The sequence below is a fragment of the Microchirus variegatus genome (assembly GCF_963457635.1).
Source record: "Microchirus variegatus genome assembly, chromosome: 13".
Classification (NCBI taxonomy): domain Eukaryota; kingdom Metazoa; phylum Chordata; class Actinopteri; order Pleuronectiformes; family Soleidae; genus Microchirus; species Microchirus variegatus.
In genome coordinates this window covers 20,798,582-20,815,069 of record NC_139814.1, presented here as the reverse complement: position 1 = coordinate 20,815,069, position 16,488 = coordinate 20,798,582, and the positions used below count along the sequence as shown (strand labels likewise).

At 38.4% G+C, this 16,488-nt stretch overlaps 1 protein-coding gene across 1 annotated transcript in view; it reads right to left on the bottom strand.

Annotated features, from left to right (window-relative positions):
* The window catches only part of pkhd1l1.1 (PKHD1 like 1, tandem duplicate 1), a gene marked incomplete at both ends in the record, with an annotated part of 41,752 nt that extends 29,240 nt beyond the window's left edge, over nucleotides 1–12,512 (bottom strand). The window contains 26 exons of the mRNA XM_083899562.1: nucleotides 235–357; nucleotides 656–810; nucleotides 1,875–1,995; nucleotides 2,736–2,896; nucleotides 3,028–3,191; nucleotides 3,266–3,390; nucleotides 3,566–3,702; nucleotides 3,803–3,917; nucleotides 4,189–4,343; nucleotides 4,649–4,792; nucleotides 4,943–5,078; nucleotides 5,835–5,994; nucleotides 6,096–6,187; nucleotides 6,637–6,895; nucleotides 7,378–7,483; nucleotides 8,894–9,004; nucleotides 9,163–9,233; nucleotides 9,323–9,365; nucleotides 9,629–9,702; nucleotides 9,841–9,894; nucleotides 10,177–10,270; nucleotides 10,360–10,417; nucleotides 11,316–11,424; nucleotides 11,506–11,650; nucleotides 12,280–12,357; nucleotides 12,458–12,512. Of these exons, the coding sequence (XP_083755688.1) occupies nucleotides 235–357; nucleotides 656–810; nucleotides 1,875–1,995; nucleotides 2,736–2,896; nucleotides 3,028–3,191; nucleotides 3,266–3,390; nucleotides 3,566–3,702; nucleotides 3,803–3,917; nucleotides 4,189–4,343; nucleotides 4,649–4,792; nucleotides 4,943–5,078; nucleotides 5,835–5,994; nucleotides 6,096–6,187; nucleotides 6,637–6,895; nucleotides 7,378–7,483; nucleotides 8,894–9,004; nucleotides 9,163–9,233; nucleotides 9,323–9,365; nucleotides 9,629–9,702; nucleotides 9,841–9,894; nucleotides 10,177–10,270; nucleotides 10,360–10,417; nucleotides 11,316–11,424; nucleotides 11,506–11,650; nucleotides 12,280–12,357; nucleotides 12,458–12,512 (3,045 nt within the window). The remainder of the gene's footprint in view (nucleotides 1–234; nucleotides 358–655; nucleotides 811–1,874; nucleotides 1,996–2,735; nucleotides 2,897–3,027; nucleotides 3,192–3,265; nucleotides 3,391–3,565; nucleotides 3,703–3,802; nucleotides 3,918–4,188; nucleotides 4,344–4,648; nucleotides 4,793–4,942; nucleotides 5,079–5,834; nucleotides 5,995–6,095; nucleotides 6,188–6,636; nucleotides 6,896–7,377; nucleotides 7,484–8,893; nucleotides 9,005–9,162; nucleotides 9,234–9,322; nucleotides 9,366–9,628; nucleotides 9,703–9,840; nucleotides 9,895–10,176; nucleotides 10,271–10,359; nucleotides 10,418–11,315; nucleotides 11,425–11,505; nucleotides 11,651–12,279; nucleotides 12,358–12,457) is intronic.
* Nucleotides 12,513–16,488: the final 3,976 nt, after the last annotated feature.

The window sequence follows — 16,488 nt, the reverse complement described above, 5'->3', positions numbered from 1 at the left end:
ACAAAGAGCTTGTACATGTCAGTCTTGTCAAAACAAAGCAGCTATTAAGTCAGACTAATTCCTCCCCCTGAGGCACTGATGAAAAACCAACAGACAGAAATAAAACTAGCTCAGCAGGATTTTTCCATGAGCAGACACAATACAAACTTCAAGCTTGACAGGTAAAATAATAGCGACACCAAAAACCCGAAAAAAAAAAAGAAGCCCTGCAGCCATTTTAAATCACTCTTGTACCTGTGGATTAGTTTCCCAGACACGAAAGAAATCGCCTGTCAGGCTGTGTATGAACGTTCCACCCTGTTTCTTCTCTTTGGCAAAAACAACTCCATTGCTGCCAACAATGGACGTGCTGTCAATCTGTAATGACAATAAGCAATAATGTGGCCAAACGTGGTGCTGTTACAGTAGCTACAGTATGAGTAAGAGAATACACAGACTTAAACACAGGACTTTTCTCCAAAATTAAGTTTTAAAACACGATAATATACAAACATTGGCAGTAGTGCTGCAAACTGTTCATTCATATAAAAGAATGACATCATGAAACTGACAAGGATAGTCCTTGCATCATATTAAGTAAATAAAAGTAATAAATATTGTATATAAACACACATTTATTCACTGAATGCATATGATGAAGTGAATTTTGTCAGACCTGCAACAGAGGCTTGTCTCCAGGATTTGTGAGCCACTCAACCCTCCACTTGGGTTCTCTGCAGGTTCCCTGCCACTGGACTTTAAGTTGTCCCATCCCTTCGATTCCCTCCAGAGCGTATTTCAGGTCTGCCTCGCCAATGTCCACTGACAGACCTGGGGACGAAAACCAGTCGTGTTTAAACACCTGTCTGCTCAAATATCTCAAATAAATGTGGATTTATTCTACGACAGTCTGTAAAAACGAGTTTTGTGTGAGTTAATTGCGATTGATTTACTTTATTACGTGTTTTCACTGTTTCTCTGGATTATATATGAGGCACGATGGCCCACAATGTGTTTCACTGTTGTTGAAGCAGCAGATTATGTACAGAGAATAGGAAAAGTAAATAAGTATGTACATGTGTAAGTAAATAGGTATGTACAATGTGAAAGTAAATAAGTATGTACATGTGTAAGTAAGTAAATAAGTATGTACATGTGTAAGTAAGTAAATAAGTATGTACATGTGTAAGTAAGTAAATACGTAAGTACATGTGTAAGTAAGTAAATACGTATGTACATGTGTAAGTTAGTAAATATGCATGTACATGTGTAAGTAAGAAAGTAAGTAAATAAGTATGTTCATGTGTAAGTAAGTAAATAAATATGTACGCCTAAGTAAGAAATTAAGTAAATAAGCATGTACATGTGTAAGTAAGCAGGTAAGAAAGTAAGTACGTAAAAAAAGAAATTAAGTGAGTAAATAAGAAATTAAGAAATAGATTAATTAAATAGGAATAGAAATACGTACGTAAGAAGGTTATTAAGTAAATAAGAAAGTAGTTAAGTAAGTAAAATAAAGTAAAATAAATAAAGTACTACAAAAAACTATGTAAGAATGTAATTGATTAAGTTAATAAGTAAGAAATCAAATAAGTGAATAAATACAGAAGTAAGTTAGTAGGAAAATAAGCAAATAAGAAAGTAAGAAAGAAAGTTAAAAAAGAGAAATAAAGTAAAAAAGGTAAATAATAATAATGCTTGAATGAAGTAAGTGATTGTAAGTCAGTGACAGTCAGGAGGAGGCTGGAGGTTTGTAAGTAAGAGTATGATGAAAACTCGGGATACTCCCCAGACAAACACAGGTGTTGCCGTCATTGCTCCACCAGCACTGATATATTATGTTTTTTTTTACAATTCAAATACAGCACAGTACACATGTTTAGTGTGCGTGTAACCTTCAGCTCGGCCTCCGTTAAACTCCACGTCAAAGGTTCCGGTCAGAGCGGGCGAGGCTCTGTGAGGGCGAGTGACGGTGACGTTTGTGTACTCGACCATCTCCTCACCGCTGTTTGTCATCTTTAATGTCAGGCAAAGAGGAAACAGTTACAACATGTACTTAAAGTCTTAAAGTACTCTTAAGTTGTATGTCAATCCTGACTTCTGTAATCTTTAACAAGCTTTTCCCTCATGAAAACCTCCACAGAGACAAAATGACTTTTTAACTTGTAAATGAATGCAAACACTCGTAGAATGAGATAGGAATGGAGATTTAATTGAAATCAATCACAGCAGCTCGTATGAGTCACCATGCCCTCTCTGCTAGGAATCATTATCAAGGTAAATTGCCGTATGTGCTACTTTAAATAGAACTATACTACGTAATCTGGGTGGTGCTGTGGGTTTGATTTCTGGCCTCGGGCTTTGGCTTTGTCTGGATCTTATTTCTCAAGACACAGAACAGGAGCCAAGCAGATTAGGGAATCCACATTGTTGCTTCACGTTTCTCTGAGTGTGCTCCTCCCACAGACTCTGTCTCAACCTCAAGACATCTTTCTTTCAAGCGTTTCACATTTCAACAGACACTTCCTCTCCCGTGTGTGTGTGTGCAACAATGACTTGGAAGCTGTTAAATTAGGGTAAAAATCCTGCATAGCACTGCTTTAAAACATTTAAGTTTCCCTTCCAAGTGTATATAGTCCACTGCTTACTTTAATTTCAGATTCAAATATGTCCATATTTGGGTTTCCAAGTGCTAAAAATCACAAGATGAACCTTCAATATGAAACAGTTACTCATACGCAGAAATCTCTAGTTACCTGCATGAAGCCAACTTCGAACATGGGGAAACCGACGGCGCAATCTACTGGCATGGCTTTAATCTTGTAGCTTATGTCCGAAAGGCCTTTTTCAACAGAGATCTCCTCAAAGGCCTTACCATCAAACTCAAAAGGCGGGGGCCTCCTCCTGAGGACAAGGGCTGAGAGAGAACCACACAATGTTATCAATCAAGTCAATTATTGAAACACTTTAGTCTCGGTATTAATGAAAGACGTGTGGTCAATTCTGTTCTACTCTTTGCATAAGCAATCAAACTATCGATGCATTTACCATTTTCATCATATGTGGTGGCCGTATCTCCAATGTGAACGGCATCGGCGAAGAAGTCTTCTCCAGAGTCGTCTTTGTAGAGGTAAAATTCCAGCAGCTTGTACTTGCTTCCAGCGTACAGTGTCTGCACAGAGCTCTTCATGTCCATGCATTTGTAACTCCACCTGTGAAGGAGTAATAATGAGGCTGCAATCGCATTTGAATGATATCGACGTGTGTCTTTTGTTTGTTCACTGACTTTTCTCCCTGATTGAAGACTGTGATGATCTTTGCAGTTTCCGTGCGGCCCGTGCCACCTACGTCAGTGTAAGTGAATTTCATTCCAACTTCATTTTTTAACTTCCCCTTGTAGGCAAAACAAAGCTGAAAGACAAAAGAAACAGAGACATTGGTTTTTAATACTGTGGAAAAACTTTATACAAGTTATACAAGCACATGTCGATAACAATGTGGAGACTGTGAGAGCAAATGCTCAATTTGAGGACCTTGATATGAAATGTTTCCAAATACAATAACATGAAGTAATCGTGTGTTTTACCATGCTGTGTTGGTCCAGTGAAACCGATCCATATCTGCCTCCGGATGCTTTTGTGTACGTGTCCTTGAAAAGGATCTGAGCGTTCTTCACTGACCACTGACCACAGAAGGCAGTGTATTTGACAGGAGTCCCTTCCGCTTCCTTGTCAAACTAGTGAGGACACAATGACAATCCTTATCACACACTGGTCTTATAAACAAGTCAAAAAGCGTGATACGGGACAATATTAACATTCACTGACGTCAGAGTCGCCGTCTTCAAAGTCTTTGAAATATTTCACAGTGGTGCCTTCGGTGATCTGGATCTCAGGAGGACACTCGGCTGACATCATGTCGTCCAGAGCTGACTTCACCTGTTTCACAGTCACAAGAGAGTGAGTCAATATTGTTTGTGCCGTTTTCCACATTGTATTTAAAGGTACGTTCACTTTATGAGTCCTTATTTTAAGATTTTACAGCTCATAAGAATTGGTTTGGTTGGAGTCTGGAATTCTGGTAAAAATGCTATTGAACATCCATTAAACACAAGTCATTGTAGAAGTATTATCCTTCTTAACACACCTGTTAATTCCCAAGGGGAATAAGTGAAAATTCTAAATATGTGAGTAAAGAGGAATGTCAAACCTCGGCCTCAGTTGCGTTGAAGGCGATGGGCTTTGTCGGGATACCCCCCCACATCAGAGTGAAGGACTCCATGTTGCTTACCCCCTTGGTAACTTCAACAACAGTGACGTTAGTGTCAGATCCAAACACCTCAGAGCGAAGAGGACTGAAATCACCTGCATGCAAAAAAAGAGACATAATCAAGCCTCTATTTGTTGTGTTTTGTTCCAGAAACCAAATATACGATGACTAATGATAACTAATGAACAACATTCTTTACACTATTAGCACATACAAGCATAAGCATACAAGCATACAAGCAAACAAAGCATTACATTGCATTACATGTAATTTAGCAGAAGCTTTTAGCAAAAGTGACTTACAATAAGTGCATTTAAACATTTGGGTACAAACAAGAGCAAGAAGTAAGCAAGTGCTTGGTGCAACGTTGGAGTTTGCTCGTTTCTCTGCCTTTTCTTACCTCTGTCAGAATTGAATGTGACTGTGAAGTGAGATCCGTCGCTGTCGTCCTGTTTAGAGACTTCAACTGTGTCAGGTTTGATGGACCAGAGGTTGTTCAATGCGAATTCCACTAAAAGTGCTGAGACACTGACTTGGAGTGGTGCTAAAGAAGACAAAAACAAAGCTCACTGGTTCCATCTATAATATTTCCATCAATTAAAAATGAAAAAGTATAGAACACACAAAAAGGTAAAGAAGCTGAACAATATCTCAACTGATTTTTTTCTTTTTCAACTATTGTTTTTTACATTACCTGTCATGGCCTGTCCGTAGCCCAGCCTGAAGAAGGTGCTCCCACACAGGTGGCTAGCGCAGCTGCTGCTAACAGTCACTTTTTGAACCTCTTTGACACTGGAGACACCAGTGGGCCACGAGCCAAAAGTCACATTCTGAGAATCATCAAAAAAAATATATATCAATGTGTGTCATTTAACGCTTTTCAGAATTATTTGAATTTTCTGACGACTTTCTTTAGCCTGTTACGTTTACTTGTGGTGCTAGCATAAATGTAGCAAACATGGCTAAAACAACCTACAATACCTGTCAAAAAAGAGAAAAAGAGAAACTGCCCAATAATACTCTTTAAAGCTCATTATTTCACAAAATGTTTTTGTGTTAATCTTAATCTACCAGTTGAAATATTGGAGTTTTATGTTGGACACATGCAGGCTAGTTTTTTCCATCTTTTAGCATGTTAGCAAAGGACCATAACTTTAGGTAGTCATACATCTTCAAAAAAATGCATTTCTCATTCAATGTATAATATACAGTTAAAATACTAAATGTTACTATAAATCAATTAAAACAGGTTTGTTTGTTTTTTTAATCAGGCCAATAAACCCCCTTTTTTGTCACTCATTATTTGATTTTGTAGAGATTTTTGTTACCCCGGATGTGGCCCCCAGTAGCTGAGGTCTCGTTTAAGGTGTCCAATACCTCACTCAGAGTTCCCCAGCCCTTGACCTTTTGGGATTCGAACCAGCAACCCTCTGGTTACAAGCCAAGTTCCCTTTATTCTCAGGCCAGTATAGCCAAATGAATGCATTTCATTTTAAGTTATGCTGCTCACATACAAACGCAGCTAAACACTTAACGTCCTTGCTGGAGGAAATAAACAGGTTAGCATCAAGTCAACCACCACATACCTGCTCCTCATCAAACACGTCATAGTCAGCCTCGATATTCTGAACCTCGTTCACAGCATCATCCGTCTGGTCTTCTGTGAAAGTACCGACTTCGCTGAACAAGCCAATGTTGATACTTGCAGCCCCGCCACCCTCTAGATGTAGAATTTCGATGTAGTACCTTAAGAAATACATTATTATTATTATTTTTTTTTTTAAGTAATGGTGAATAAAAAGATGCAATATGGTCTAATGATCTTTGGTGTGGTGAACCATACTCACGGTTTTCCTTTCTCTAGAGCCAGGACTTCAGATTTCTGTGAACTCATATGGTTGTAATCCCGGACATAATACGGCTGGTATGCTATTTTAACCTGAAGAAGGGGACATAAAAAAAAACAAATGTGATATGGAAAAAAAAAAAAATATTTAAAGGTGCCATATGTAAGAATGTGGCCAAAAATGGTTACTACATTCAAATTCAAAATACCGAGGTCTTTTAAGTTCGTTTTCTGATGTAACTGGCAGCCTGTGGTTGCTCGGCAGCTGAGACTCTACTAACTGCAGTGATTGGTAGACGGCGGTAGGTGGCGCCACATGCCAAAACATGATTTCAAAACATAAACATGATTTGCAGTCTGCAAAAAAAAAATTTTAATGCGAATATTTTGTCTGTACTGTTGTTGTTGGTGAGTTCAGTTTGTTATATGAACATTATTCCTGAGTCTCTGTGACATATTAGGAGGATTTTACGGCCAGCTGCTTTAGATTTATTACATAATGCACCTTTAACAGCATTATATTAATAAGTCTCCTTTCATACTTTGTGCTCTGGCTGAGTGGAGTTGCTGAGGTAGAGTTCACATCGATCATCGCAGTGGAGGTAGATCCTGAAGTTGCCAGTGGACGGTGGGACCAAGAAGCCTCTGGTTCGGGTGCCGAAAGTGTCGAGTTCTAAAGGAAACGTGTGGCGCATGGAATCAATCCACTGCGACCAATATCCTGTTGAGTTCTCATTGTAGTTCCAGAGGTCGGTCAAGTAACGGGGTCTTGTGTTATTCCACACATCCATCTTCAAACCTCTGCTACCTGGAAACACAGTGAGTGACATGGTGAACCAAAAATAGCCACTGATGCCTTGTGTTTGCTCATTCTGTGAACCGTAGGGTTTTCTCTATTGTAAAATTCAGTTTAATCATCACCATGGTTTTGTTCTTTTGGTCCAGGAAAACGGTATTAAAATGTGCTGATCTAAATCTATTCATTTCAAAGACGAAATGGCTCTATCTGATGACATCAGGTACGTTGACATTTGATATAATGTGTGTTAAAAGACCTTCCTTTGTCGCAGTGTGATAACAGATTATCTGGTTACAGAAGAAGGCACATCAAAGTCGCCTGAGAGTCGGTGAACTGCGATGTGTGGAAAAAGGTTTTGTTGACAGATACTTCGCATTCTTCCCCTAATCACGTTGACAGGTGATATTCACGCATTGTTCAGAGAATGACACAGCAACAAAATTCACGCGGCAGCGACTGTCCGAGACAATTGTCGTCTGGAGACGGCATGCTCTCACCTGGGTAGATGCTCGTGTTGTTGTTCATGTGATTCTCGGCAGTCCTGCACGTAATCAAGTCGTCAGACAAACTCTCGATTTCACACGGCAGGCCTGGAGAAGAAAAAAAAAAACAGAGTGAACGGAGGTTCACGATAACGTTCCACAACCTCACAAAACAATAATATAACCTTAACCCTAAAATATGATAATTGAGGCACTGAATTGACATTTAATGCTACTTTATATTGACAAGAGGAGAGAAATACATGGGATATATCAATATTTGAACTTCATCAGAGTGATATAACAGCTATTTGATAGTTTTAGATGTAATTATCATACATTTACAATCATCATGTACATTTTGGGATGGTATTAGAAGCACTTAGTAAAATGTAAAATGCAATATGATGCATGCAGGCAAAAGTTGTGCAATATACCTACCTGCTTACCACTCATCTACTTACCTACCTATCTACCCATTGATTTACCCATCTATCCATCAATATACCTACCTACCTACCGACCTACCAAACAATTTGCCTACCAAACCACCTACCTACCTCCTCATTAATCTATCTACTTATCTACCCATCAATTTACCCATCTACCCATCCACCTAATTATTGATCTGCCCATTTACCCATCAATCTACCAGTTGATCGTTGTACCTACAGATCGATCTATGGATACCTACGTACCATCTTATAGATCTACTTATCTAATATGATGCATGCAGGCAAAAGGTGTGCATTTTTCCTGACACAACACTCCCACTGGAGGTGGCCAACCCAATGGATGGGGTCATGTTTGTGTGTTCAATCAAAAACGAGCAATTAAGGACTCTCAGGAGTAACCCAGCCCTCAACTTGGCGGGGATTCAAACCAGTAACCCTTCGGTCACAAGCCCAATTCCCTTCCCCTTGACCATGGGCTGCGCTAAAGCTCAGGTAATACAGTAGCCAGGGCCACATATACAGTAATGGCTGTTTAACTTTGATCAGTTTAATTTGTTATCTGAAAACGGTGATAACGAAGGAATTTCGAATGCTCGGTTTTTGAACGGTGTTCATCATCCGTACATTTCCGTGCTCGCATGTCAGATTGTAGCGCGCTCATCAAAGGGCGCTGAATGAGGAACAATGGCTTCCAAAACAAAAGCGTCAAAACTGAACTGTAGTTCAGAGTCAACAGGCTGTTAAAATGACAAGTGAAAATATTATGAAAGACGCTGTCATGGTCTGCTGGCTGCTCTATGCTCTCTGAAGTTTCTCACTCTTCACAGTTTTCTTTTGTTGTGAAGTATGTGCACATCCTGTTGTGTTGAAAGGGATTGTTATCAATGCGTGACTTTAAGCCCGGACAGTGTGTTGGGTTTTGTTTGCTGGAGACACGCCACATTCATTTGTTCTTGCTGAACAATCTGCACGGTGGGAGAACAGTATCAGGGCATTTAGATTCGTAACTGGCTAAAGCTGGAGTTTTTGTTGTTGTTGTTTCCACTCTGAAGGCGGCGATTACCTCCGACGAGAACACGTGCTGGGAGGTCAGTTTCGTCGAAATATCGGCCTGGGATGGACAGCAGGGTTCCGCCCAGGACGCTGCCCCAGGATGGAGAGACTCCTTTCACCTCTGATTTAAAAACAAACAAAAAGCAAGAAGTTTTTTTTTCCACAGTAAGAAGAAGAAACACCATGCAGAGAAGTTTCTTGTGGAAAATGAATTTATCTTTTGTCTTCTTCTTCTCTAGGATGTGTTAATGTGTTTAAAAATCTTGCAGTCTGAGTTACCTGCATAAGTCTCGAACATGGAAAGCTTGTTCAGTGATGAAACCCTGTACAGATGCTTTTCAGTAGCAGACCTGTGTATTGTGAATAAAAAAAAATAACACAACATTAATACAGCCCAGTGGTCATTTGTGGAAGTGCAGTTAAAATGTGAAGCTTGTACCTTCCATAGTCCGCATCCAGAATGTAAGACAGGTTGTGATGCCCTGGTGGAAACAAAACAGAATTTACAGCCATTAGTCTCAATTTTTCTTTTCTACAAAACAAGACATATGGATGTAAACATACAGTCTACGGACAAAAGTACAGGGACGCCTGACCATTACACCAACAGGGACTGTAGTGACATACTCAAATACATATGCAGATGCTTTAATATGGAGTTGCAGCTATTTTGTCCATACAGTGGTATGTGCACATATATAATGTATATTTAAGCATCTTCAAGTGTGGAAAAAGAAAACCTCACCAATATATGTTCCCGTCATTTTGCAGCTCATCTTTCCCCACCATGAGTTTTCTGCATCCAGGCGGAGGTTATATCTTTAGAAACATTTGAAAGACTTTTACTGCTGGACACAATGACCACACACACATACACACATACACACATATGTATATATATATGTATTTAAATTTAATTTTCCATAATGTGTTGTCATGTGATTTCATTTCACTTACCGTTCATCTGAGTCAGGTTTAAGCAGGTCACAGAGCATACTGCCCATGTAGGCTCTGCAAGATGGAGAATGTGACTGGAGTTAAATGTCTATATTAAAACACACCTTTCCTTTTACAGCTTTCTTTTCATTTTAAACATCTGAATTATTTTACTTGAATATTTTATTATATATTAATGTACAGTTAATCCTCCTTGTTAATGTTTACCCCATTATATGAAGTGTCTACTAAGAGCATCTAATCTTTAATAATGCATAATTGCAGCTTATTACGAGGACCTCAAAATAAAGTGCTTGTACTAATCTGAACTCTTTAAGTTTTATTCACATTTCATACCTGACAAATCTGACTAGAAGGCCATTTGTGCTCGCCTCTTCGTTGTTTCCATACACGTCCGTGTAGGTCAGTCCCCCCATGCTGATCAGTGAGCCTGCAGTGTTGTTGTTTTTTTATTTAGAGGCATTCATTTTAAATTCAAGCAGATTTCAGTACAACATGCTATCGGACTAAGCACCGTACCTGGGAAACCAGTTTTTGGTGTCATTGATCTGATAGTTGGGGTGCGAAACCATGCAGTCTGAGGGTAAAAAATAAGAAAGAAAACGGGTGAGGGAAATCCAAATGTACAGTATGTATTAATGAATTTTTGTTAGTAATGATTATTTGATTTGTTTTCACCAATCCATCTACCAATCTAACTTCTCTACCCATTAATCTACCTACCTACCTACAACTCATCCACTTACCTATCTACCTACCCATTGATTAGCATATCAATCCAACAATATACTTACCTACATACCTATATACCCATTGGTTTACCCATCTATCCATCGATATACCTACCTATCAAACTATTTGCCTACCAAATCACCTACCTACCTACTTATTAATCTATCTACTTATCTACCCATCGATGTATGTATGTATGTACCTACCTACACTCTTAGAAATAAGGGTTCCAAAAGGGTTCTTCTACAAGGGCTGAGGTTCTACCTGGAACCATTTGCATCTGAAAAACCCTTTCCCGAAGAAAGAGTTTTTCAAGGGTTCTTAGTAACACTAATGGTTCCAGTAAGAACTATTTTGATCCAGAGAATTTAAAAGGGTTCTTGGTGGAACCCTCCAGAAGGGTTCCAGGTTGAATCTTTATAAAACGGTTCTCTCTGGAGCCAAAAAGGGTTCTCCTATGAGGACAAGCCGAAGAACCTTATATGGTTCTACTTAGCACTTTTATTTCTAAGAGCGTACCTACTTATTGATGTATTTATCTACCCATCAATGTACCAATTGATCAATTTACCTACCGATCTATCTATGCATGTATATACCTACCTGTCTACCGACCTATCCACCTACCTACTAAACTAACCGATAAGCTATCTATTTACCTACATAGCTACCTATCCACCCACTGATTGATAAACTGATCATCCATCCATCATCCATCCGTGTCTGTGTTGCTCCAAACGTACTCTGAGGCTGCAGTGGTGTGAGTACCATCTGCCAGGACACCTCCTGCTGTTAGGAATGGGAACTCCGTCCACACTGACATAGGCATAGTATCGACCATACGGCATCGGCCTGCAAAAGTAGAAGACTCGGTTATACGCAGCCGTGAACGCGCGGCGTGTTCTGTACAAATGGGTGTAGCGCTGTTCTCACCTGGTGTAGCACATGATCTGTTCGCTGTGTGTCGAGTCTTTCTCCACGTCACAGGGCACAGACAGGGTGTCCGACACCAGGGTCACAGTGTTTCCAAATGCGCCGTCCTGTGGATTCAGCTGGAACTGTCGTTCCTGTGCAAAATCTGAAAATAATAATAATAATTATTATTCTCCTTATAGTAGGTAATTACTATTAAAAAAAGTTATATTGCAGTTTGTGAATGATAACCTAAAGCAGGGGTCACTAAAAGGTGGATCATGGTCCAGATCTGGATCCAGAAAATGCCCTTACAAGTATCAGTAAATTTGACAGTGTTTTCCACCAAGCAAAAGATGCACTTGAGCTTCAGATGCACACAGCAAATGTACATTTCTATATAAAGATTGTCCCAAAAAATATTGTAGTAGTTAAATAAATCATATTTAATTCACAGCAAATGTACAAATAAGATGCCAGAATGTTGAAATAGGCTGTCATTTTCTATGAAACTTGGATCTGGATTTAACTTAATTTGGGTTTCCACCAAGAGACTTTTAGACCATTTTAAGACAATATATTTTTTATTGATGTCTCATAATTGGAAGAGTATCTGATACCTATATGCCAGAATATTGCCTATAAATCTTCTGATTGAGGCTTTCATTTTAATATTAAATGTAAAGTATACTGCATATTGACCATGATCCACCTCTAAAAACTAGAAACTAACACATAATAAAAGTACAATGTTGGACCATTAAAACCATTGAAACTGTGGATTCAATCTCTTACCATTTCCTTTAATGGTGAGTCTTGTTGCTCCAGCTTTGCTTGCATATTTTGGTGAAATCGATTGTATGGACTGAGCATCTGAGAAAAAAATAAATATACATTGGGTATTGTTTTAAAACCTGCAAAAATTAATATATGAATGAAAGAAAGTTAAAACTACAACGGTGGAGTTACTCACTGCAGCAGCAACCAAGTGCGAGCAGCAAAGCTGCTGATTTCAATGTGGACTCCATGCTGGAGACTCCCAGCATGCAACGTTTTTTTTATTCGATTTCCAGGATTTGTACGCTGGAAAAGAAAATGGTTTGTAAAGTTAAAAGAAGAGATGACTACATTAAGTTATCCCTTTAAAAGAATCTACTTTATGCAACCTAAAATGTGCTTACTGTAGTTGGAATAAATTAATGACACACTCCAACACCCTACAATATGATTGTCCAAAAAATGCAATTAAAAATGTAAAAAATAACTCATTATTAGGTAGGTTAGATGTTTATGTTGCTGCAATCACAAGAAATATTTAAAATAATGACAACTTCTTCAGAATATCAATCAAATCAAATGTGTTTGGTACATTTGACCTTACGCACAGGTGCAGAACAACATGAAAACTATCGAGAATATAGAATAAAAACCTACCTCCTGTCAGTTTAAAAAGTGTTGTTTAGTGGTCAGGGGTTTCAGGTATGCAGTGAGACTGAGACACTCACACACACTCAGGGAGAGAGAGACACACACTGGCAGTAAAGTGCACTGACTCATCTTTATAGTGCCACTCATTGCTCCACCCCTCACCTGCGAGTGGGAGGAGTCAGCAGGGACCAAATCACCACCAGCAAAGTGTGAAATCAGATCAAAACACACAGATAAGAGACACAAAAACAACAACTGTAATGAAACAGCCTCGTGGACAAAGAGGAGGAAGTGTCGTTTAAGGAAAAATACATTTTTAACTCAAGTGATGAGTCGATATGAAACAGCGTGACCTCTGACGCAGAGCTTACAGTAGATTCATTATCCCATGTTATATAAAAAGAAAAAAAATGGGGAAGTTATTTCTTGATTAAAATGTCAAATTATAGTCATTTACTTGTATTCCTGAAAAGAAAAACTGGGTTTAAAAAGGTGTGTTTGTTAAACATAAATATAAGTATAAATATGGTATTAAACTGGTGTCTTGTATATTGTGTCTACTCTCCTCACCACTAGTCTACTGGGGAAGTTTAGGGTTTAGGCTTAACTTGTTATGTTTAAAGTTAAGGGACAAGTTTTTATATACAGTTAATAATTTTTATTTATTTTTAATTGCAATATTACCCAAATCTTACGTTCCTATTACACAATTATTGCCGAGTAATGAACAACAACGACGAGTAATTTCACAATATACTGGAAATTGTGTGCAGTCTGTGACACAATTACAGGGTGTAGAACACACGCAGCACAAAACGAAGGTGATCAAAAATAATAGGAACACACAATACGCCCCTTGTTAAGTAGTTGGTTGGTTTTTTTTCACTTTAAATGCACTGGTTGCATCAAAATACAACAATTAAAGTAAAAAAAAAATCTTGTTCTTGCGATTTTGGCTGTGAATACCTGACGCAGCATCTTGCATGAAGATGAATCGTCATCACTGGCTCTATTTTTCAAATGCAGCCAACATACATGTTAACAGTGTTGTGTAATATATTCACAGTTTGCCCACACCCTTTTTGTACATACGTGTTGTGTAACACGTGTCTTCTGGCTGTTTTTCCTTGAAAGAAAAAGAAGAAAAAAGGCAGAATTCCACTTCCTTTGTTTGGAAGATGGTCGCTCATTCTGCCCTGAAATGTAATTGTCTCTAACTGCAGCCTGTCACTTGTAACATTCACTCAGATATTGCGTGCGCTGACAGGAGAGCAGGAGTTCATGCGGGTGATGACTCCTGGGTAAATAAAAGCCGCGTTGTGACACTGCAGCACAGGAATGTTAACAGCACGAAGTGAAGCGAATCAAAAAAGAGGGCACATTATAGTGAATCTATATGCACCACCCTTAAAGTCCCGGGGAAAGTGATCAAAAATATCTCCACAGGACGATGTATTTCAACGATTAAGTGTTTGTTTAATTCTGCTAAATGTCAGTGTTTGAACAAAAAATGACCATAAACAAACATTCTAGTATCAAATCACCTGTTATGAGTAGAGAAGCAGCTTTTTAATTTCAAATGCAGACCAAATCTTTAATTTAATAAACTGTTTTTAGCCTTTACCCCATAAATCTTTTATCTTTTTTTGTCATATTCTCTATTGTATGTAACAAAGTCGTTTTTTCTCAGATCAGTTCAAATGTGTCAATTGACTCCATGGAATCATGGAATTTAAAGTATTTTCAAAAGTCGCTCTTTACGTGTCTTATTCTCCATCTTTTTAACCCATAGACTGTGCATAAATATTCACGTCGCCTTCCAGTTGCAAAACAAACATTGCGATGCCTCGACAGTGTCACCGCGACAGTTTTTGGCAACCAGAAATTCACGCTCGGCACCTGTGACTATAGGCTCCTCGCGGACAGCGTTAGTTACGCTGGAGTCCACACATACGTGTGTGACGTGCTTTGTCACGTCTGTTGAAAAGGACTTCAAACTAGTTTTGGACCATTAACCCCCTCACGTTTAGTGACATTATAAATCAAGTGAGAAATAGCTTTTTGCCATTGATTTCCATTCAAATTGAGATCAACCAGCCCTCCTCCTTTTGAGCATTATTCGACTTTATTCTATATTTAATATTCTCTGACGCGCGTTTGCTTCACTTTTTTCTTGAATCTGTGACTGTATGTCGATTTAGCTGCTGAATAGACAGAAACAAGACATTTACCGTAACATTGACACACTCACTGGGCGTCATGTTGTCTGTGCCCTTTTCACCCATATCCTCAGTTTCTTTCGAAACCCATAGAAAACATCGAGGACAGTTACATCATGTCCCGTATAAAGGACACAAATAGAAACTGATGCCATGTCTTTACACTCCTACAATTTATTTATTTTTTAAAAAGGGGAAATAGCTCACCAAAATAATGAAGTCATCGTTCTGTTTTTATCCTGCTAATTGGCTCACAGAAGAAGAGATGTCGCTGTAGATTAGGATTGAATTCTTTGTTTATTTTTGCGATATAACTACTCAAATGTAATGATCTTAAGGATAACTTAAATGTATGAAACGCTTCGAGCATGTAGTATTGTTTTTGTTTAGCTGGCACCGATACGGACAGTTGTGAACCTTTAAATAATGGTACCCTCCAGTTGGTTGAAATTCTTTAGTTACTCGTCTGAAGCTTAAGTTTAGGTAATAATTTCAAGTCCGAAAGTCGAAGCATCCTCACAAACCCAAACATAGAATTCCAAGATGGCTACCACTTGCATCAATAGTAAAAAATTCAGCTAATTTTACTCTTTGATAGCATTTCTTGTCTTGCGTGTTTCACAGTAATTCAGTTGTACACATAGAACTTCTAAATTTTTACTAAAGATGTTTATGTTAGCAAAATATCATGTGGAATGTAGTTAACAACCGGTAACGCTAATAGCGGCTAGCCTGAATGCTGAGTCAGCATTTCCAGCGTTCCTGGTTTCTTTATCATTTGAGAATTCTCTGCCAATACAACTACATTATCTGGGTAAATGCTCATGTTCTACTTATGCGTATTATTTTCCTGAATATTACTCTTTTTTTTTTTTAAACCACAAGTATTTTTTAAAAGTAAGAGAGTAAGATAGACATGTTGGGTTTTTATTTAATATTATCATGGCTCGCAGAACAACATTTTCCTAATAGTATCCTATCAGTCAATAATAATAATAATGATAAGGAAAACAAAAGTTGCTGACTCACCATTCCCAACTGTAAAATAACGACAACATAATGCATTTAACAGCCTTTGATCTGCCTTGGAAAAAGCTAAATAGCTCAAAATGAATTAAAAACAGGCAGCGAGCGTCTGTATATAAATAGCAAGAAAAATTATTCTAGATTTCTGAATTGGGCAAAGTTTCATGCGTCTTTATTTGAACGTGCAACAATAACCATAACATTTGGAAAGGTTATGTTGCGTTCAAGTGTCTCACCAAGTCTCAACAATGAATAATAATATCATTGATTCACACCTGTTTCTATTCAAAGGTGACAGCTGATGCGTTAGAACAGTAGTACTCGCTGGCAC